The following is a 22,932-nucleotide window of genomic DNA, read 5'->3' on the forward strand; positions in this document are numbered from 1 at the left end:
TTCTCGTCTTGCTTTTAAAATATCATGAATAGATAAAGCATCAGACTAAACATACTGAGGTTGAATTCGTGTTACTGTGCTCAAAGTCAGCAAGAGGCTTAATGGTGAGAGCTCAGATTTTTTAATATACTAGCAGAAGCAGGCTGTCTTTTCTGTGGGAAATGCCCAGTTTCACACCGACATGTCGTTACCGGCTTTGGGCAGCTTTGCAGGTTTTGACAGGCACCCCGGTGCACCGAGGCTGGGGTTTTGCTGACACGACAAAACGTGAAGCCAAATCCCCTCCGCCTGCCTTTGGGTCACTCTCACTCCAGATCAGCACACCGCGAGCACCAAATATAAAAAGCAGCTCGAGGGCAGGATCCACGGGTCGGCTCTGCATGGATATTCACCCAGAACCCCACACCCGTGCTGAGGAGAACAAAATGCAAAGGGGAAACAGCTCGTGTTTAGCTACCACCCGAGGCGGGGAAGAGGATGGGGCCTGCTGACTGCACGGCTTTACGGCCAGCTCCGCTCCGCCAGCGCGCCTCCTCACGCGCGAGGTTGCTCGCTCCTCCACCAGACCCACTAATCTCACAGGAATGTAACTGGAAGCTGCCCCAACCGCAGGCAGGCCACAGAGACACTGCTCTCCTCCCGCGCGCCAGCCCACAGCTTGGAAAGGACTTGGGAGAAGCTGCAGCCCATGAATTCATTGCACTGTATCACCCAAAGAGCGATAAAGACCAAGGTCTTTCCTTATTCCCGTAAGGAAATTAAGCAGTTTTTGATCTAGGCTTCGTTACACAGAGCAGCGAAATGTTCCCTCTGAACAAAGGCTTTGATAACCCTTCAGCTGTTAAAAGAAACATAACTGCAGAAACATCTGCAGAGCATCCCTTGGAAAAAAGAAAGGGAAATTCCACAAGAAAGTCTCCCACGAAGCGCCTGTGAAATCCCCCGCTCGGCTCTCGCTTGGCCGAGCGATCCAGCAGGCTCCAGAAACCCAAAGCGTTTGCACGGACAAGACGCTCGGGACGTTGCCGAGCCTGAAGCAGTTGTGAACACCCAGTTCACATGGCAAGGGGGCAGGGCAGGAAGCAAAGACGAGATAAGAGCTGTGGAAACACCATCACCTTGGACCTGCCTCTCCCTACGATGGGACAGGGCCAGCAGTGGCATCCGCCCGCTGCTGCCCGGGTGCCGACCCCCACACTTTTGGGCTGGTGCTGCCTGCCCTCCTCAGCCGCGGCGGGTCCGGAGCCCCCGGGATCGCAGTTCCCACCGCTCCCATGTCACCAGGAGCTTCGCTACTGCCCCGAGGAGGGGCGAGAAGGAAGGCGAGGAGCGAACCACAGGAGCGATGAACAGCTCGAAGCCTTGCAGGGCGAATCAAAGATGTCCGAGGCCACAGGAGAAAGCCGTAACACAAGCTGCCCGTCGCAGCGCTCCCGTCACCAGCGCGAGAGCGGCTACTTTATTACATTTCAGCCTCCGTATCTTGCCCAAGAAGGCACTTTTGCCTCCTTGCTGAGCCGCGTCCCTGCTACGCGTCCCTGCACCCTGACAAGGGTGACCGAGGAGAAGAGGCAAAGCAGAGGTGGGACCTCAGACGTGCTGCTGCCTACAGGCCTCTCGCTGGAAGGAAACGACAGCAGTTACAGTAACAACGGGGTAAATAGCATTTCCCCAGGTGAAAGCTGCAGCCCTGCCCCAAAACGCCTTGAATGAATGCAGCATCGTTACTGTAATCCAGGGAGTAGAGAGGGAGTTAATCTCTTTCCCTCCCTTGGCGAGTTTGAGAGCACTCAGAGCCGGTCACCTCAGCGGGGCAGCAGGAGCTGGGGGGGAGCAGGCGGCCGCCGGGCAGGCGGCGCTCAGAGACCTGCGAGATTCGTCGCCCCGTCTTTCCCCAAGGGCTGCTCCCGAAAGCAGGAGTCCAGCTACGCCGCCGGCCCGGGCCCCCTGCGATACCCCCAGCCCGGCCACGCACCCGTGCGGGAGGGGAGCCGGCTTGGGGACTCCCGGGGGGAAGCGCCGGGGCAGGGGCCGCTCGGGGAGGGGGCTCGGGTGCCGCTGCGAGACCGGTGCGGGTCGGGACTGCGGGAGCAGGGCGAGTGGAGCCCAACCCTGGAGCCTGGCAGACAAAATGCTTAAGGCGGGGAGGGCAAATTAGGTTACGCCATTAAGGTTTTTTTAGATGTCAAACTTTGTCATTTCCTAACTTACTTTTCCTTAAGCGGGGGTGAGATGGACCGAGAACAGAAACAGGGAGAAGCACTTAACAGAGGTCAGGACGGCTTCTGCGAACAAAGGGTTTTCTTTTAACTACACAGGGCAAGCAAAAGCACCGAGCGTTCAACACCACCTCGGTGCCACTTACTGAAACGCTCCCCACAAGCTAGGCAGCAAAATCCAAACCACCGCGCGGCCCGAGCAGGCACGGTCCCCTCGGCCTGTGCCCAGGGGTTTCTTGCTGACAGCTGAGAAGGGCTGGTACTTGAGAAGGGAAAATACCAGGAAAATCCACGGACTTTGTGGGCCACGAGGAATTTTGAAGAGGAAAAAGGGGGCGGGAGGAAGAGGAAAAATAGAGAGGGAAAGGAGGAACGAGAGAGAGGGAAAGGAGGAAAAAGAAGGAAAAAGGGGGAAAGCAGAAAAAGGGAAAAGAAAAAGAAGTAAAGGAAAAGGGGAAAAGAAAAAGAAGTAAAAGAAGAAGAAGAAAAATAGGAAAGAAAGGAGAAATGGGAAAGAAGGAAGCCGCAGCTGTGTTTCCAACCCTGCCTTTGTGCTTGTGAGCCACCTGCCCGGCGAGCGCCCGCCCGGTCCCGCCGCGCCGCGCCGGACCGCACCGCACCGCACCGCACCGCGCCGCACTACGCCGCGCCGCGCCGCGCCGCCCCCGCCCGGCCCTACCCGGGAGATGGTGAGGGGCTGCTCGAAGTCGCGGCCGCCCACCAGGCGGAAGCCCCAGGGCCCGGGGCCCGGCAGGGCGATGCGGAGGGTCCCCATACGCGCCGCTGCACTCGCAGGACGCCGCACCGGCCCGGCCCGGCACCGCACGGCTCGGCTCGGCTCGGCACGGCCCGCCCCCGGCCCGCCCCGGCCCGCCCCGGCCCGGCCCCGCGGGGGAGCCGCCCGCAGCGCGAAACCCTGCCCGGCCCCGGCGCGCTGTGGGGGGTGGGCGGCCGCGACAGCCCCCCGCGTGGGGAGGGGGGAACACGGTGATGACAAACGCCACCAAACGCGGGACTGCCCCAGTGTGGCGTCTCTGAGGCAAACATGGCTTGTCCTGCATAAGCCGATTGTCATGTTAACTCTGAAGCCTAATGGTGACAGTGTAAATGAATTGGCACTGCTTGCTATTCCCAGCTGGACAGCAGCACTGGTGGGATCTTATGACCTTGAGAAGGGTATTACCTTTTCCCAACTTCAGCTCTGACTAGTCGCTGCTTTATGTGGACTTTTGTTTATCTCTAGCCCTGTAGGGATGGTACCACTAAAAAAAGAAGGAATTCTCCACATACGCCAATTAGCCAAGATTCAGGAAAAAGAGGTGTTCCGGTTGCGTATTAAACCACCACTAATCTGGCAGTGGACTGGTTACAATAATGGTGCTGGCGTTTACAGGCTGAGTTCAAGCATTGGTGCTTATTTAGAAAATAAAGCAATATTCAACAGTGCTTGCACATCTGCCAGCAGGGTTGCGCGTGGACATACACCCATGTGTTGGGGAGGGTCCTTAGGCAACATTTATATCTTTTTTCCTAGAAAATACTTCTGCATTAGTATACAGCTCAGACCTGGTGCAGGCCCAGGGACAGGGAGGACGTCCTCTTCGTACTGCCTCTTTCTACCAGGGCTCCAGGCAAGGGCTGGAGCGGAGCAACCTTGGCCCCTGGTTGGTGACTGCCGCAGTGGTCTGAGGGGCGGACAACGCTCCGAGGGCCCCGCTCCACCAAGCAGCGCTGCCAGGGTCACCCCACAGCACACCTGACCACAGCTGTGGGGCAGGGGCAGCCTCTGTCCTGCACACAGCGCTCAGGACACCTTCAGCCACAGATCTCACCAGGCTCTGGCTTATCTTATCAGATGTGCTTCTGAGCGCCCCGTCTACAAGCACACCGTAGCAGCAGCTGCACCTTGACCCCACGGTTACACAGGATCCGGGTGTAACTCAGTCTTTTCCTCCACTTTTACACCTTGGTTTATTCAGGAAAGAGTCAGGCGTGCCTGTGGCTCGCAAGGGAGAACTAGGGAGCTCAGGGCAAGCGTTGAGCTCGATGCCGGGGGTGCAGGACGCCCAGGAAGAGATCATGGCAGACATCTACTGCCCCATGTGGTCACAGCCAGACAATCAAAGAGGGGCACCAGTACAGAAGTGCACTGCTACAGGACCAGCGGGAATAGACTTTATTTAATAATTTGTACAAGGAACACAATAGGAATTCAATGCTCCCATTTATTGTCAAATTGTAATCCACTGCAATAAGAAACAAAAATCAACACAAAAATAAATTGCAATTTGTGTGTGTGTGTGTGTGTGTGTGTGTGTGTGTAACTAAAAATGGCAAGAGCAAGAACAAAAAATAAACTTTTAAATGAGTAGGTTATATACAGTCAGTATCATCATGTTACTTTGATGGATATATTAAATTTGGTGTTATCCAATCTTAGCAACAGGCCTAAATATTGCTGCAGCTATCTGAAGGGCAAACCCAAAGCAGAAAAACAAACCCATAAGTAAGAAGCAGGATTAAAGTTATCTTCTGAAGAAAAGAAACAATGGTGCTTTGTGTCATATTTGTAACCTTTCATAGTGGATATTTTGTGCTAAAACTCTTCACGTGAACATATATGGAATTCCATCATTTAAATAAAAGGGAAAAAAATCCCAACCTTTCCTAACTGCCTTTTTTCTCCTCCCTTCACTTAATGTGTTTAAATTATTTTTCTATACAAGGTAAGTACATTGTCTGTACAAAGTTAAATATACATATTTACAGTCAAACTTCTGAGACACTGAGTCTTCTCTTCCGCTGATGTAGGCAGAAGACAAGCCTGTGATTTTAAACCCAGGAGAATGGCTAATTTATCAAAACGTATTGCAAGTCGTGCTAACAGTTAGTTGCAGTTACACTTAATAAATCTGTATAAAAGCATCAGCATAAAAATAGGCATTTTATATTATTAAATACGGCTTATGACAAAATAGCAATCTAACCCTTTGCTATTTGTATGGTAACTGTAGGAAGCAGAGTCTGATGGAACTGGTTTTGTTTATGTTTTTTTCTTAATAATAAAACATCTATCGAAAGAGTATTTGTAGTGGATTTACAGGCAAGCATACAGGCAAGCCTTTTTCTTCCCCTCAAGGAAATACAAATATATGTAGCTGGTAATAACTGTGGAAACACAGCTTTCCAAATTGATTAGGCTTTCCTGTTTGACTAAGAGGCAGCCAAAATGCATATATTTATTTGAGACCTACCATCAACACTGTAACAAAAAAAAATAAAAGGCACCCTCAGTGATATGTGGCTTGGGTCTATCAGAACCTCTAAGATATAGCGCCAGGAAGGAAGCAAAGTCTTCATCCCATACAGCACACTTCAAAATGCACGTGATCATTTAGGACCAGCAACTGGGCAGGAGGAGCAGGGAAAGTGAACGGCCGTAGGACTTATAAACAGGATTTGTTTTCACGGATGTTCTGTTTATTGGTTCTATTCTTTGTGCAGATAAACGTCGAAGCTGGGCTGATCTCTTTTTAAAAACCATGACTCTGTTTTGATGCATAAGATACACTCACACACACACACACCCTGCACAAAAGAAAAAAAGAAAACTCTGCAGAAATAAGGAGTACTAAAGGGTTTGGGCAATTTTCATACTTGTATTATGTTTTGGCTGACCTCTCTGAATTTAACTACCAATCCCAAACTCCTTTTTCACACAGAGCTCTGCAGTTTAACCACATCAGCTGTCCTCTGCCTGTGCTGGGTCTTAAGGTGCATGACATGAAGGAAGAGTTTTCCGTGAAAGTGGGAAGGCAGAACGAAACGAGTCTTCGTTAGGCAGAAAGCTTGGCCTCTTGAACCTCGTCGGTGAAAGGCAGCAGCTGCAAAGCTGCGTACTGCCCCAACACACAAACAAAACCTATGCCATGTTGCTTCCCCGAAGCCTTCTCAGAGGTAAATACTCCATACAACCTAAGATTATCACCAGAACTCTTGCTGCGGAGGGGAGAGGAATACACAAAGGCAGCACTGTAAACTAGAAACTTTGTCTCTTCTTCATCGCACAAATCACACCCTGAATCAGTGGAAGCAGGGCTACACATTCAACTCAGTACTGTACCACATAACCACATCCTCCTAACACTCTTGTCTCTTGTCTATTACGTTCATAAATTGTCTGTTTCTTTGCTATTTAAAAACACCACCTGGAAACAACTCCACCATTGTCACTCTGGGATCACTGCTTTTTTTTACAGGTACAGAAGTTTCACGTAGTTGCCTGGGAAGGTGCCGAACTGTCTTGTTCTCCTGGACGTACCTGTAGAGAAAGAAAACACAAGAAAGCCAGAGTAAGATGGAGCCATACAGGGAAAGTTTAGAGAGGTAGAAGTGGCAGCCTGCTCTGCTTGCAGGCATTGCTTTCTAAAAATAAATAGGAGTCCTGGTCAAAGAGCCTTTTGGTAGCAGAACAAGTTCTGCCACTAATCATCTTTGCTCTTTCCTTTTCATATGTAAATAACAAATAATAAGGTGCTAGTTAAAGCTCCCGGGCCTACAGGCTAAGAGCCAAATTTCCATCAATTTCAGTGAGCTAATCTCTCCAAAGAACAGGGAGTAAGCCCAGATTTCCCCTGTCAGATGGAGAGCACTGTCCAGATTTGCACCTTTCCACCTACGGAGCTGGTTAGATTTCTATACCTACAGGTACAGATGAAGCTAGACTTCCAGGGAATGCAGCTCCCATTTGTCCCCTACTTGCCACTTTCTGTAACTTGCCATAGCTCCAGGGAAAATAAAGCTCCAGTACTCTCCACCTCCATTCTAATGCTCTTTGTGGGAAAAGATAAGAAAAAGGTGGATTTCTTTCCCCCTGTTTTGACCCTGCAAAGGAGGGTACCTTCCAGACGCTCTGCAAAATTACTTGTGCAGCTCAAAGAGCCCTGCTGACAGGCAAGCAACACACTCACCCACAAACCAGCCGTCATCACATTTCTCCATGACATCGACAATATCACCGTCCCTCAGTTCCAGCTCATCATCGTTCTGAGGAGTATAGCTGTAGAGGGCTTGGTAGCTAACTCTAAAACCAGAGAGATATTACACATTAACCAGTGGATTTTTCTGACATCCTTTCAGTAGGAGACATCCCCATTCTCTTTTCTAATTCCCACAGTATTTTGTTCAGTGCAATCTGGACCTCATGTGACTTCCATTTGAGGTCAAAGCCAATTACATTAAACTGGCTGTTGTCATAAGGCTGTACCAGGAGAGAGTGTCATGCCTGCACTGTGCTTCTGCTTCCATTTTGCCGTGTGATTGTCTCTATAGACCATGACCACCAGAACTTTGCTAAAGGAAGCACCAGGAGAATGTACAAGTGCAGACACCCTACTGGATTCAGGCCAAAACCTGAATACACTAATTCCTGGGCAAAACAAGACTTCTGTTCCCTTCCCCTCACACACAGGCAGGGCCACGATTTAGCAAATGGCTGACAGAGTGAAGGACTTCAGAAAAGGCACTGCCTAGCCTACTGCGCTAAGGTTGCTGGATGATTCATGCCCAAGGAGGAACAATGCAAACAAAAACCAAAAACTGAATCCTGCTCTGAGATACTCCCTGCATCTGTGATTATCAGAAAGGAACATTAAGGAGTGGAAACAATCCCTGGGCATATTTTGGGAGGTTTGGGTTCGCTGGCTATGGAAAATGGAAATAAGGCTCATGTGCGACTTTCCATTCTACATAAAAGCAGGTGGTTGGAAGCAAAGGCTCCTTTCAGGAGCCAACCACCAATGAACTAGCCTAATAGTCTCAAAACCTCCAGTGAAAGGCCCAGCTGTGCTTAACAGCAGCTCCAGACAGCTTTGAAAATTTTGATTTCAGTTTCTCAGACCATTCAGTCACTGATTCTTTGGTGCACTTGCCAGGCAATGCACCAGCTGGCACTGTGAGAAGCTAAGAACAAGAGCGTGCCCATTGTCAGTGCCCCATACCAGCTAGAGAGCTAGTGGATGATAACTCATCTCCAGCTTCAAAGATGTTGAGATAGTCTCCATAATCACCATGAATTAAGTGGCCAAAGGAGATCCAGTTCTAGATCATAAGGTCTTTGTTGCACATGCTGTACAAACACAAATGTCCCAGTTTTGGGCTTCTCACTAAGATGATGAGACTTTAAAACTTGTATTCTGGTTCTTTAAAGAAAAGCTGACACTTTCCCAGAGTTCTAATTTAATTCCTGAGATGCTGAAGGCCCTAGAAGAGATGGGAGACAAAAGGACTTACATGTCTCGTGGTGTTTGACTTCTGTCAGGGCTGGCTCCTTGCTGCTGTGCTTGAGGTTGCTGAGAAATGATGAGAGATGGTTTATTGTCATTAGAGGTCACCTTGTGGCGAGAGTCAAGAGGCTGAGAAATAGTACTGCAGTAATGAACAGACTTTTCTGCAATGTTTATGATCTCATTGCAAACAGCTTCCTGCGTGGTAGGTAGCATTGACATCCAAGAACACCCAAAGAACAGTCAACAAGAGGGGAGGGAGGGGAAAATATAGACAGGAAGAGATGGAACATTCCAGATGCAGCACATAAGTCCAGTTAAAAAAAAAAAAAAAAAAGAGTTGTAGATCCAGGTAAATATCCAGGTAGTGGAGTGTAGAAGGGATCCAGGTGTAAGCATGAAAAAACAGGCAAGATACAGAAGAATTTGACATTTAGTTTGAACATATGTAACAAATACATATATATATATATATATTTTTTAAAAAAGCAGCAGCATAAGAGGTTGCAATTAGTTATGCAGTGGCACCATTAAAAATGCTATGGACTCAGTTCAAGATTGCAAGGCAGGCTGCTCCACTCATGCAATTTGCCTTATTTAACTTATAACCAAGGACTGGCAACACAGTTAGCCCAACTCTTCATTGGCAATGGCAGGTTTTTTAGTGTTAATTTTCCTTTTTCTGTTGCAAACATTACAATACAAGTAAAAAGATAAATATGTACCTATTCTGCAACTAAAAATGATGCTGGCATTTTGTATTCTACTGAGGTGTAACTGTCTGGGTGAAGAGGGGCTAGGACTACACATCTGATTTAAACAGTGGCCTTACCACATAGCTCTTTTCAGACTCTGTGAGATCTGGTCCAGCTCTCAATGAATGGTGGGAAGGCTGTGTGATCACCAAGCAAATGATAAGGAAGACATTTTAGCAGATGTTATAATGCTCAGAATTAAAAATTTTAAAATGGTGCGCAGACAACAAAAGAAAATGAACAACTCTTTCCCCCCCTCCAATCCACCCCAACACCACTCTTCTTGACAACAAGGTCTTTTATTTAAACAAGGGATATTAAAGCTGCAGCTTAAATCACAGCACACAGAATGCTGCACAGAGAAGGGTGACAACAAAACTGAACATCAGAGAAGCGAGTCAGAGATGGAAGAACAGGGGCACAGCTGCAACCAGAAATGGTGCACAGTGCAGTACTGCATTCCTGGGGGACACGGGAAACAAGGACAGAAGCACACATTGAAAGCACCAGACTTGAAAGGCCAAAACCAAGCTGAGAGGAAACTGCTGCTGTTTTCAAAGAGCCCTTTATGACTTTGACACAAGAGAGACTGGCAATTCGCTTGCTTCCTAAAGGTGACCAGCTCAGGTCCTCAGAAGACACAATGCAGTGTAGCCCATCAAAATCACTCCTGCTGGTACCAAGTGAGGATCAGAGCTACTGTGTTAATTCTCTGCACAAGGCTGAGTTTCAGGTCAGAGAAGGCCCTGACTGAAAAGCCCAGCTCCAAACACCACCAGCTGTGACGCCTTCTGGACCGTAACCTGCCTTACTCCCCACTCACATCTCTTTTCCAGGGAATCGACATGTCAAGTCCAGGGTGCTGCAAGGAGAATCAGGGAGTGTGAAGTTTGAGGCTTGTAGGGGAAGTGTCATTGAGAAAGCTGCACAGAAATATCCAGAGCCTGGTTGTACATGCTTTTGGCATACTCAAACTCCTACATGCTGTGTGCACACATGAGAATATAGATATCTGTAGCCATGTAGGGTTATTCCTATTGTCTGCAGTGCTGACTGGCAAACTGGATCAGATAAAATACAGAGCACTACCATTGTCTGTGATCATTCAATAAACTATTCAACCCAAATTCCAAAAGCCTTAGTTTCACGCTTTCCCTCCTTTTATTTATTCACTTCAACAATGCCCTTCAGTCCCTCCGGGCTCTCAAAGACCTGGATGCACCACAGTCTCAGGAAGAAGTCTCTCTTTCTCATGGCATCCCAAGATAGAGCAGAAGCAGAGGATAAAGAGCTTTGTGCCACCTAGAACCCACGCCTGCTCAGAAAGTTTGGAAAAGTGTGGGGTCATGAGCTACTGTCTACTCTCAAAGTTCCTCTGAACCACAGCTTGGACCCCTGGAACTATGCTTATACATGTTTTAAGAAAATCGTCTCTTTTCTTGAGGACTGTGACCACTGTCCACCAACCCAAACTCAAAACAACCTCTCTTTAATCAACACTGCCCTCTGGGGCTGGGATCTGAGTTCATGGGGATCAGGGTAGTGGGATCACTGCCCTGAGAATGTTCTTTATCATGTATGTTTTGGTTCGGAGAAAAAAAAAAAGTAATTTGCATAGGCTAACTGCAGTGGAATTAGCATTCATTTGCATTTACTGTGGAGCTTGAAATCATGACAGAAACTTCAGAAGTCCTTCCTGACAGTCTACCATCAGCCTTGAAAGGCAAATTGGACATCTGGAAATTTAAAATTAATACTGGACACATAAATTGGGTATGATGTATCAAATCTGATTAAATCAGAGCTAACTTAGGTGTGGCAACATAGCCAGGAAAAAGCCAATTTACAGGCTGAGGAGAGTACAGCTGTAAGAATGACTTTTTTTTTTTTAATTTAAGAAAGTGCTTCTCCATTCCATACTAATAAATTGACAGCTGGAAATTGCTCTATGAGCTCCTAAGATAGTGTGGTCCATTTCTCTTTGATTATTTGTGACTTCCCTGAACAGCTTTTGTCCAAACCCCATTAATAACGCTGAAACAATTTGGCTATTTGAAGCTAAAAAATTGGCCCTATCTCTGAATGGCCCTTGGTGCAGACTTAGACCTGCAACACGAGCAGGTGCAGCCCGCCCATAGCATCAGACACTTGGCCGTGTTCCCTTTTCGCCGGCAGGAGCCTGGAGGGGGTTTCCAGAAGGCAGCTGGGCAGAGGCCACACAGTGTCCGGCCCTCCCAGCCCAACAAAAGCAGAGCCAAGTGGATCCCCTCCTGCCCCAGGGTGCCCTCCCTGCCTCATGGGGTGCCCTCCTTGGGCCCCTCTGCCCCAGATGCCCAGCCCAGCACCCACGGGGCAGTGGGTATCTCTGCCCTGACTCCAAGCGCTGCAGCAGAGCCCTAAAATGAGGTAGTGAGACACCCCTAAGTTAGCAACCATGCAGAGTTATCCAAAGAGGATGAAAAAATGACCAGAGCAGATCTTGTAGCTGCAAGCTGTAGATGTACCCCCACAGAGCCAAGCAAGTAACCCCAACAGCATGGCCTATATACCTTTTTTCCCCCTAGATTATTCTCATGGGGGGAGAACAGAAGAACAACAAAAAAGATGTTTTAGGTCCATATCCTCTTCAAACGTTCAGAAAGCAGCATGGGAAGAGCATTTCAAGGCTACCACATACACCAGAGCAGTGGGACTCTGCTGCCTCCAAGTGCTGGGGTGGCTGAGGGATCAGAGACTGCAGGACACAGCTGCCTAGGTATAAACCACAGAGGTACCCAAAGATACTGAGCCAGCACCACTGCTCCTGCTGAAGGTTCAACTGAGGGTCTTAAAAGTGACTGTGCATTCACAGCCCACCAGAGAGGCTAATTTTGGGGGTTCTGGGTGAAATACTCCCCATTCAGCAGAACACTTCAGGACAGCTCAACCCCTACTCCCCCAGCCATGTAAGTGCTTTGTTAACATTAAGGGCCTGAACTCAAGCAGGTGCTTAAGTGCCTTCCTGAATCAGTGTCTATGTCTCCATGTCTACAGACTATACAAATATGTGATACAGTCAGTCCTGAAACACAGCTGGCCGCTGTTTCGAGGATGGATCTAAAAAACACCACAGATTTGTAAGAATACCAGAGAACAGCTCCATGAAAGCCTAGAAAAAGCCCTGAAATACGTTTTTATCGTCAGGAAGATCCTGGGGCTACTCAATAGCCCTCTTCCTGTTCCTAGTGAAGGCAAGTGTCACCAGTGCCTTTATCCACTACAGCTCTCGTTTCCATCCCGTTTCATCTCTTTCTGGTGGTAGTTAGAGGACTGCACGAGCAAAGAGAAAGCTAGGCAGAACAGACTAACAGACAGGACAGACAGAGGCAGACAAACTGGTATCCCTTCAAAGACACACACACGAGCTACAACGTTCCTGCACGTGGCTGGAGAGCTGTGAGCAGCAAGGACGCCCCAGTTCAGCTGAGGGAGCAAAGGAAAATCTCAGCACACATCAAAACCCCACACTGGTGAAAGCAAGGGGAAAGCTGGCCTAAGAGCTCTCACAAAGGACACTGAAAAGGCTGCAGTGCAGAACAGCCTCAGCTAAAGGCTGTCCAAATCAGCAGAAAGACTCCCTGGCCCCTGGATCATAGGCCAAAGACTGGGTCTACTACAGGACAGTGAATCTCTTACGGGGACAAGGTACCAACGCCTGCTTTCCTAATCACCAAGACATGCAGCTCTGGCTACCCGGCTCGCCAGAGCGCTCTGTAACATCGCTGCTGACTGTCACACGGGGGTAACAGGATCTCATGGCAAAACAGGAATCAAAACAGGAAATTCCTGAGGGTCCCTCCAGATAAATTCAATTGATTGACTACATTAGTGTTCAATATTCATGTTTTACTGGAATATTGGAACAAATTATCTGTAAATTACACTTAAAGGTTTGGATTTTGTCTTTATTCTTTAGGCTGGACTTCGAAACTAAACAAAAGGGAATAATTTTGTGATATCTAAAAAAAAACCATTGCACTTCGTATTACTGTTGGGAACAGGCAGGAACACAGTCTCTATCCCAGTCCTGTATCTAAGGACTAAATTTGCAATAAAACCTGGATCTGAATTTCATAACTGAGGGTTTTCTCTCTGATAAACAAACCTAAAATTCCAAATTGTAAAATATACTCAAACACCACGGATAAACAGTATTGGAAACAGGAGATCAAGACTGCTGATAATGTCGCATACAGCTTTGAGTATGTGACGCTGACAACACTCTGATTGTTCATGCATATCAAATAAAAATTTTGGCTTGACTTGGACTCCAAGAAAGGCCACTGAGTCATACTTCAACCAGGTGTAACATCCAAAATAGAACTGCATGCTAGCCTGTGCTCAGGAGGAGCGTTTTTCTCTAAACGTGCCCCTTCACTCTCTCTTTTGCAGCACATACCCAGTGCAAGCATCAGCAGGACCAAGCAGATCAGAGGTCAGCAGAAAGGGCAATTTTTAATGTGCAGCATAATATGTATCCTATTGGATTCAGACACTGAAATTGAAAGGGAAGCAGGAAGCATTTTTTCAGCAAAAAGTTTCGCAAGCTCTTGCTCTGAGGGGAATGAGGTAATTAAAGGTAATTGAGAAAAATTTCAGGGTTTAAGCTGTGTCTCACTGTCAAGGACTGCTCAGAGAAATGAATAACATTGGCAACTACTTCCTACATTAATCCTACATGAGCAATCTGCTTGGTTCACTGATCAAGCCAAGACTGCGTCCCCAAAACCCACCATCAAGAGCTCAACCCAGTCTTTGCTAATTGTGAACTTTCTGCTTCAAATATTGCCATCTCCTGGATGCTGCCTGTAAGGACTGATGAGGCAAGAGCAGCTGCAAAGCACTGATCATTGCCCCAGTCCTGAAGGTCCCAGCTGTATAGTGCTGAAGCAAGCTTGGGATGCTGCGCAGCCACTACTGTGTCTGTTTAAAGATGTTTGTAGCTCTCAGCAACAGAGCTGGGAACCTCCCAAATAATGGTATCCTACCTGAGAAGGCTGGGACAGGTCTCCAGCACTGTAAAGATATGCCCTACACCCACCTCAGAGCCACTCAAACCCTGAATCCAGATTTCAGGTGGTTAAAAAAAAAAACTGTGCCAAAGCATATCACATTATATCACTCTTGCTAACAAGGCCACTGATCCTGCCTTGCAGCTTCCAATGAAATTGAGCTGAAGGCACTCAAGGTCAGAACCTATTAGCAATTGGAAGTGCTAAATAAGTCCTGGGTTAATCCTCTGGAGGAACAGAAAGTCAAAACCTCAGCTGGTACACACTGGCATAAATCCACTGACTTGCAGAGCTATGCGGATTTGAACCAGCTGAGGATATTGCCCACACCTGCCCTTCTGCAGAGCCTAGAAGTCATTTATTTTTATTATTTTTTTTATGACAATGCTGAATTAAAGGCAAGAGGAATATCTCATTTGTGGAACCAGTGAATGGAGAAACAGGCGTATGACAGAACAACAGCATGGCATGGAAACAACTCTAAGTAATGAAGAGTAATCAGCAAAGATGATTACCTGTGGCTTATTGACTCTGCGTGTAAGTCTGGGAGGTGGTTGTGTTGTGACAGTAGAGGAAGAGAGGGCAGAGGAAGAGAGAGGAGCAGATGAAGAGAATGCTTTTGAGTCTGCAGTCTTTTGAAGAAAAGAAAAGTTGGTCAGCTTGGCGCACACACTCTTATCACAATCACTGCTAGCGATAAGAGTATCTACTATCCAGTTAAATTTGATGCATACACAGCAAACTTAACTCCATGCAAGGGCAGGTGCAGCTTTCTAGTTGGTTTGTCTGCGCTTACCACCTCACTGTGTTTTAAACATGCAGGTTATATCTCTAAAAACTATTATTAGAAATGCATCCAGATAGGAAACAGAACTGTTTTATATAGCTTTCGATACATTTCTGATTACGACTGCAGATTATGAAGCAGAAATCAAACAATTTGTTGTAAGACTTCCCAGTGTGAAATGCATCACCCTATAAGGCACACTCCCTCTTTATTTAACATTGGTTAGATGGGGTATGTCATGGAGGCTACCCCAATACATTCTGGAAGTTATTTATAATGCTGTGATTTAAAGCTCTCCAATCTCCCACTCATTCTTGTGCAAGGTAACGTAGCAGTGCTCTAATGTACTTTGGTTGGCTGTGGCCTGTAAGGGACTCCAAGCCAACCAAGAGTTGTGGTTGCAAAGTAAGACAGATCTCTTGTATCAAAGTTAGGAGCAGAAGAGATATTGCAGAAGTCACTTAAGGGTTCCCCTAAATTCCTTCTCATTATAACTTGCAGCTACATATAAATAGATATCCTTGGAGGAAAATAACACTGGGTCTAATTCTCATTTGGGCCTGGACCCCTTCATACCATTTCAGAAATGCAAAATTAATAAAGTCTACTCAAAGCATAGATGACAATTAAGCCCCCCTGACTTAGTAATGCAAATCCCCAACTAAGGTTCACTGAATCACAGGCTCCAGGATCTTCCATCCTGCATGGCCACAACAGAGGACAGCATTTGGGATTCCAGGAACCACGCTAACATTTGCAAGGACTTTCAATCCTTGGTTTAGGGGAAATAAATAGATCCCAGCACTAAAGATGATCCATTGCACACTGGAAAATCTTTCAGTAGCAAGGAATTGCTTGTATTCTACACAGCTGGCAGTGAGATACACAGGCATGAGGCCCATGTGATCACATCTGGTTATAGCCATTTTCTGGGACAATTACCTCATTAGATGTGACCAATTAAGTTAGTCCTGTGTTATTATCTATTCTAAAATAATTCTCACCACTACTCCTGAGCCCTCTTCTAAGGCTTTCTGACCTGCTTTCCAGAGATTGCGACTGGTGATCCCTGGAAGAAGGGCTTTGGAGTCTCAGAAGAGTATGTGGTAGCCACTGGCTCTGCCTGGCCAGCTGAGCAGCACAAACCTCAACACACCAGTAAAATCAGGGACTCAGAGTAGCACACACACATGCAGGAAAAGTACCTTCTTGTCCCCGCTTTGCAACTTTCTCAGATCACCTTGCCTCATTGCCTCATTGCCTCTTTTCTGTGTTTTACTTCCCTGCACAATAGCCATTAGCTCCTGACACCACTGGCTGTCCTCAGAGGAGCCCACAGGTCTCTTTTCTGGGATCACATGCATGTCTAGTTGGGATGGTTTCAGGCAGCCCTCCACAGAGATCTCTGGAGCAGTGTGAGACCTCCGCTCGGGGTTGCTGCTGTCCTCTCCAGTTTTTTGGAGCCAGCCTTGGCTGCCCGTGGTGTTGCTCTGCTCTGCAAGGATGCTTTTGGGGCTCCCACCTGCCCAGTGAGGGGAGTTAGAGTAGCTCACACTGCGAGAAGGGGAGCCAACAAACTTTTCTTCACTTTGCGGAGTGGCCTGATAGAAACTGCGAGTGAAGGACTGAGGCCTGGATGGGTAAGAGGGCAATGGGGATTTAATGGACCTGGGTGTTGAGGGGCCCGAGAGATGAGAATGGTGAAGGCTGACCGAGGGGGAAGGGCTGGCCGCAGCAGAAGGCGTAAGATAGTCAGAGCGAGAGAGGGATGCTTCAGGCGGAGGAGGCAATGGAGGAGTTATGGCGGGAGTGGTGCTAGGAGACACTCCCACGGTCAGGGCGATCCACTCTGATGTGATCGCCTGCACCTCTGGAGACAAGGCGCGGCGCGTGTAAGGCAAAGGTGGAGGAGTTGGTGTATGGAGCAGCTCAGAGCTGGCAGACTTGAAGGAGACAAAAGCAGAAGAGAAAAAGAAATGAACAAAAAATAATAAAGGAAAATACAAAACAACTAAGTGAAAGTGAAAGGGGAGAGAGTGAGAGTAGAGAGGAGCAGATCTGTGACCAAGCACAGTGTGCAAGTCTTCCATGGACAGGTCCGCCCTGGTGGAGAACATGCTGTCCACAGCTACTCCAACCACAGAGTCCAGCCCAAATATGTGTTGCCAGTATCTTTCTCCAGCCTTTGCCAGGACCCTAGACACACAGTGTCTTGTGGAAGACCCTTTATCTTTTACCATACCCTAAACCCTTCAGGGAGCAGCTGAAGCCACAATCCATGACGACAGCATGAAGCACCTGCAGTACTTCCCATAAAAGGGCCCTCAGCAATTCACACTGTGGACCCAGTCAGAATTCACTGCTGCAATGAATTTTGACTGAATCTAACTCTACAATGAGTAATGCCTGCTCCTCAATAAACTTGCATTACTGAAGCTGTGGAAGAGACAGGGATCAAAAGAGCTAAATGTGGCTATTCTGTATTTGGATGATTAAAGCAAGCTCTATGTTTAGAAAGGCAGAACACAGGACCAAATTCTGGGCTCGGCTGTCACCACTAGCAACATCAGTGAGATCAACAACATTAGCACTTACTGGAGTGTTTCTCAGTTAGGCATGCAGCCTTGCTGAGTTAGGCCAAAAGGCAAGGAAGAAAACAGCTCTGCTGAAGGGGAATCAAAAGAATAGCAGAGGAAACCAAAAAAGGTGGATACAATCCCTTACATCAAAAGGATAAGCTTACAGAGAGCTAGTGGCTCACAGGTCACAGTTACAGAGAGACTGCCAAGCCCAAACAGAGTAAAGCTCAGCTGGGGTTCCCTTTAACAGGGAAGCTTGAAAAAGCAAAAAGATTCTGCTCTTTATGGAGGAATAAAATAAATAAATAAATAAATAAATAAAAATAAAGAATAAAAGCACTCCTTTTAGGGAAGATCCCAGAGAGACACCAGACATGAGCCATGGCAGCATCTCCATCCATTCTGTACCATATTTCCCTTCCTCCTGATCCTAGTTCTCTGATGTCTGCAGTCTTGACCTAAGAATGACCTTGCTTTGGTCCTGTGGGTGAGAGAGGGGATGCACCAGAACCTCACAGCCCCCACTTAAGACACATACGCTGACCTTGAAGGATGAGTATTTGCATGATGAGAGCAAAATAAAAGGATTTAGAGACTCGCTGCCTCCCCAATATGTTTTCCACAGCAAACATTCTGGGATTCCCATATTCCCCATACAATTATCTGCTGCCATGTTGATTTCTGGTTTGAGCTGCAGTACGGTTTGAAGTGAATGAGAGTCATGAAAGATCCCAGACTGGCCCACTCTAAAAATCCAACTTCACTTAGCACCAAGTGCAATTAACACAGGCCACCATCCTGATTCTGTACCCTAAAACCGTGGTCCTGACCTGGAATAACTAGAAGTAAGTGCATGGCCTGTTTCAAGCTGGCTGTGATAAACTGAGTGACTCAACATACTATAATGTTCCACAAGGCTCTCTTAATAAGCATCACAAAAAATCACTCAGCATTTTGGAGGTGTGTAAAGTACAAACACCACCCAGCAGAAACTGGGTCACCAATTCATCTTATCTCTGGCAGTAAAATTAATTCAGAGGGCTATGAACTGTAGCCCTTGCTCCCTGACCTGAATTCAAGCTACATATCACAGGTGAAAAGCTGAGTCTCCAAATCCCCAAATGACCCAGCCATTAACCTTTCTGGTAAATGAAGCATGACCTTCTCCTGCAGTTGCAGCATATTGCAGGGAGCACATGGTTTTACTGCACAAAACACTAGTGTTAGCAAGAGCTTCTCTCAGCTATTATTTCTTGCACAGCAATGGCAACATCCCACAGTTCTGCAAGGTGCAGTAACTGGCTGCATTTAATCCAAATACCTGTGGAGAAGCTGTCACGCTGCGGTTAGGGGAGAGGGACATTGGTGGGTCAGGATAATCGATGGCATTCTTGACCACAGGCCGTTTGAGCACATCCACGTAAGTGACAGGGAAGATGCCCTGACGATTGGTGCCAGAGATTTTTCCTTCATACCAATTCTCATCCACACGTCGAATCAATGTGATTCTTTCACCCTGTGGGAAGAAATGGCAATATATGTCATAATTTCAAAGCATATGAAGTCTTGAATCTTGCTGTATCTGATTTAAAACAATCTGCGGCTCACAGCCTCCCTTATTCCCCAGTTACGTTGTCCAAAACCCGAGCTCTGGGTGGGAATGATTTTTTTCCATTCAGAGAAGGAGAAAATGCAGAGATTCTGGTACTGTTTTGGGCTATCTGTGAACTCAAGCGGGGAACAGTTATGCTCATCTCACTTTTTCAAGACCATATTTGCTAGATCCAGTTTAAAAAAAAAATGAAAACTAGACTATTCAGTCTGACAGTGAGACCATTAGGGGTATGAAGTGTACAGGGATTAAGCACAGGTCTGCAATTTAAACTAGCTCTCCTATTCTGCTGACAAATTAAGCGACTTCAAGATCCTTAATATAAACTACAAGCCCCACTTAAAATTAAAAGAGAAGGCAGACAATATCTAATCTGAACATCAAAAAAAAAAAATCAACAAGCTGGTTGAGATGAAAAAATGCTGCTGCTGCTCAATCTAAACATATCTGATTTTGCTTAGAACAGCCATTACCCAAAACCCATTCCTATTCTTTGTCTCTGCAGTCAGAGGCCTAGGCAGTCACTTCAACAGCACACAACATCAGTCACCTCTGCTGAATGATTTTGCTTGTGGCACTAAGGAAGGGAACCCAGATTCCTTCTTTCCTGTGTCACCATTCTCACTTGACTACGTGCATTGCCACTGGAGAGGATCAGACTGGAGACACTGTCACCAAATACATAACTTGCCTTGCAGTGCCAGACTTCCAGCACCGTACTCAAACCACCTTCTCAGCTAGCTCTAAGGAAGCAACCAGCACTGCTTAAGCCAGCCTGTCTGCAAAACTCTTACTGTAATGCACTATGTAAAAGCTATGGGGTAAATACAGTGGTCATGAGACCCTTCCTGATTGAGATGCTCAGGAAAAAAGTGTTTATCTTATTAGAGCCTTCATTCGGAAATGCTGCAAGTTACCAGTGTTAACAGACTTCAGCATTTGTCTGGATTCAGTTCATCAGCTCACTAACAGTCCTACCTTTCTGAAGGACATTTCCACTTGCGTATCCCCGTTGAAATTGAACTTAGCAACAGCGTCTCCATATTCCAATACCTGCAGTGGTGCTGACTTTTTGGGCTGAGCTTTTTCAGCTGGCGGAAGTAGCTAGAACGAACAAACAAAATCAAATGAGGGACAGGCAAAAAGCCCATAAACTGACCACTGCCAGAAAAAGAGTAGGCAAAAAAACCGCACTTCCAAGGGAAGCAGCTACCTCTATGTATGATCGTGGGAAGATGCCAACTCTACCGTGGTGTTCACCTTCATACCAGTTCTGGTCAATCTGCTTGTAAATGTAAACAATATCTCCTTTTTGCAGAGGAAGCTCCCTGTTAACAACACAAGTGATTAACGAATGGCACACATTCATCAGAATTTCACTGGAGGACAGATGTGTTCTTTATATGTCTGGCACTTCCCAGGTACCAAGAAATTTGTATTAGCCCTACTGACACAAATTATGCTCTGTCTAAAGTGAAAACCCTGTGATGAGAATTACCCTTTTCACAACATGATGTGCAGTGGCTCTCTTGCTCTTTAGGTGTCCTGTAAAAGAAGCAGTCCTAAGAGGGCCCCACTGACCATAAAAAAATTCATGCCACTATTTGCTTTCTATTTTGAATATGGTAGGAGGACAGAGGGCAGTGCTTGCACTCCTGTTTTGAAAGAAGTTGTGTCATGGTTGTCTTCCAAAAATAAACATGACTTTAAGAGAAGGTAGTTCATTCACTCAGTGCACCTTCTTACACATAAGTCCTGTAAAGGTTACACTTCCGGTCAGCCAGCACCTGGGCAATCACTGACCTCACCTGGGCTAACAATTAGGCAACCTAGAGTCTTCAGTGCTGAAATCATGAATGCCTGCAGCCTGAGGAACTCCTGCTGTGGGCAGCTTGTACTAGGCTCATACATCTACTACACGGATCCCCACAGGAAAAGAACCACTCCAGCCCGTCCTACCATGGCTTTCACGGGCTCTCCTTTACTCTTGTTTGGTACCTTGTTATGTTCTGCTCAAAGGACACAGCAGTTGCTCCTTACATTCGCTTGAGTTTTATTACAGGCCTTGGGGAGACGCTGTGCAAACCTTTATAAATTATAACCTATTAAACATATAATAAAATTTTCCCAGGACACTAGCACCTGATAGGAAAAACAGCAGGTCCTTCACTAAATTCTGTTTGCCTTTCTTCCCCTGCTAAGCAATGCAATGTTAAAATGAGAGCCTCTCCAAACTCACACAGGAGGGAAGGCCTTACAGGACTTTTGTTCACAGCAGTGTTTCCAAAAAAGAACAAGTAGAGCTTAGTGATTCATCAGAGGGGTCATAACAGAGCTCAAACACATCACTACAACATCACTGTTCACACTACAAGCATTCCCTGCTATATCCACAGATATCAGGGAAGCAGTGACACCTCCAGGTCTGTCCTCTTATATGTCCCGATTCTGCAAAATATTGACTGAAGAGCCCACTTACATGCTTAAAATTAGGCATTTAATTCCCCTGCTGACTTTCAGCTATACTCAGTGAATTCAGTAAAAGGATGTTTTAAATCCATATTCTTCTGACCATTTTTATGTCAGATTTACATAGCAAGCTAGTGACTAATACAGTCCTTCCAACTCCTGAATTGGAGCACAACCAGGGATGTCACACAGAGGAGTTCTTTCTGTCAACACAACAGCAGGGATAAAGACGTTGCCAACAGGCCTTATCCAGCCTGTGCTGCTTACAGGGCATGAAGAAAGATAGGAGCCAGCGGGTTCTCCCACAGCCCGACCAACCTTGAAGCAGAACACTTATTTGTTTCAGTGAAGAATGTGGGTTGCCACAAAACTCATATGGGATATAGATGCACTGAGAAAGAACATGGTCTTCCCAGAAGTCCTTCACAGGCTATGGCCTGCAAGATTTGCATTACTTTCCCTTGTCTTACTACGGACACCTTGCTTTGACTGAGATGCTGGAAAGACACCCCCAAAACATGAATCCAGTTATACTACACTTCATAAATGTTGCATCCTGGGAGAAAAGACAGAGAAAAAATACTAAAGCCAGTCACAATGAGCTATACTCACTTCAGCGTCTGTGCTTTAAAGTCAAACTTGGCTCTAGCAGGTCTCATCTGAAGATTGAGAAAATCAACACATTAAAATAATAATTAGGTTTTCAACTTTCTTCTGAGGAAAAGCACTCAAATTCTTCTACAGCTAACATTAGTCTGGGGTTGAAATTAAATGCACGTATTCTGCTACAAGCATATTTGCAACTGGTACCACTGTCCAGATATGCTAGATGGGTCTTCCCCACCAGCACAAAAGTGCCAGCTTCTGGTATAATAGTAACTAGGAGTTCTAAAGAAAAGGGATTTAAAGTAGTAAACTTTTATATGTGCAAACCTTGCTGAACACAACAATGGGGACTTTGTTTTGGCTTTGGGACCAAACTTCCCCTGACATGCGCATCAGAAGGCAATATTTCCTAGCTGGAAAAAAGCAGCAGGGCTTTATTTGATGCAGCACTTACTGATTATTGCCTGGCCCTACTGAATCTTGCAAAGGGACCCAAACATTCTGTATCAATTGGTAGGAAAGAGACAAAGGTGAGGAGAAAGTATGAATAAATTAAGCAATGCGTCAAAA

General features: G+C 46.5%; 3 protein-coding genes across 54 annotated transcripts in view; 1 reads left to right on the forward strand and 2 right to left on the reverse strand.

Annotated features, from left to right (window-relative positions):
• PDLIM1 (PDZ and LIM domain 1) overlaps positions 1–3,066 on the reverse strand; it is a 33,954-nt gene extending 30,888 nt beyond the window's left edge. The window contains exons 1-2 of one of the 3 annotated variants that reach the window (XM_062579858.1): positions 2,899–2,971; positions 2,212–2,285 (exon numbers count right to left, since the gene is read on the reverse strand). Coding sequence is in view for 2 of the 3 variants with exons in the window: in XM_062579855.1 (XP_062435839.1) it covers positions 2,899–2,994 (96 nt within the window). In the remaining variant the exon portion in view is untranslated. Of the gene's footprint in view, positions 1–2,211; positions 2,286–2,898 lie in introns of all 3 variants that reach the window. The other 2 variants (XM_062579855.1, XM_062579857.1) reach the window with 2 other exon arrangements.
• On the forward strand, positions 988–4,864 carry LOC134142588 (uncharacterized). The gene is made up of 2 exons (XM_062579859.1): positions 988–1,656; positions 3,754–4,864. Exons 1-2 carry the CDS (start codon positions 1,060–1,062, stop codon positions 3,769–3,771), a joined length of 615 nt encoding a protein of 204 aa, XP_062435843.1. The 5' UTR covers positions 988–1,059; the 3' UTR covers positions 3,772–4,864.
• Positions 4,373–22,932, reverse strand: part of SORBS1 (sorbin and SH3 domain containing 1) — a 181,379-nt gene continuing 162,819 nt past the window's right edge. For 26 of the 50 annotated variants that reach the window (XM_062579806.1, XM_062579804.1, XM_062579823.1 and 23 more), the window contains 10 exons: positions 22,369–22,415; positions 20,501–20,615; positions 20,266–20,391; positions 18,997–19,191; positions 16,302–17,039; positions 14,825–14,941; positions 9,336–9,395; positions 8,511–8,701; positions 7,190–7,302; positions 4,373–6,540 (listed from right to left, as the gene is read on the reverse strand). In XM_062579806.1, coding sequence (XP_062435790.1) covers positions 6,473–6,540; positions 7,190–7,302; positions 8,511–8,701; positions 9,336–9,395; positions 14,825–14,941; positions 16,302–17,039; positions 18,997–19,191; positions 20,266–20,391; positions 20,501–20,615; positions 22,369–22,415 — 1,770 coding nt within the window. In that variant the 3' untranslated portion in view covers positions 4,373–6,472. The remainder of the gene's footprint in view (positions 6,541–7,189; positions 7,303–8,510; positions 8,702–9,335; positions 9,396–14,824; positions 14,942–16,301; positions 17,040–18,996; positions 19,192–20,265; positions 20,392–20,500; positions 20,616–22,368; positions 22,416–22,932) is intronic. The other 24 variants (XM_062579838.1, XM_062579834.1, XM_062579836.1 and 21 more) reach the window with 6 other exon arrangements.

This window comes from Rhea pennata, chromosome 7, assembly GCF_028389875.1.
Source record: "Rhea pennata isolate bPtePen1 chromosome 7, bPtePen1.pri, whole genome shotgun sequence".
Taxonomy (NCBI): Eukaryota; Metazoa; Chordata; class Aves; order Rheiformes; family Rheidae; genus Rhea; species Rhea pennata.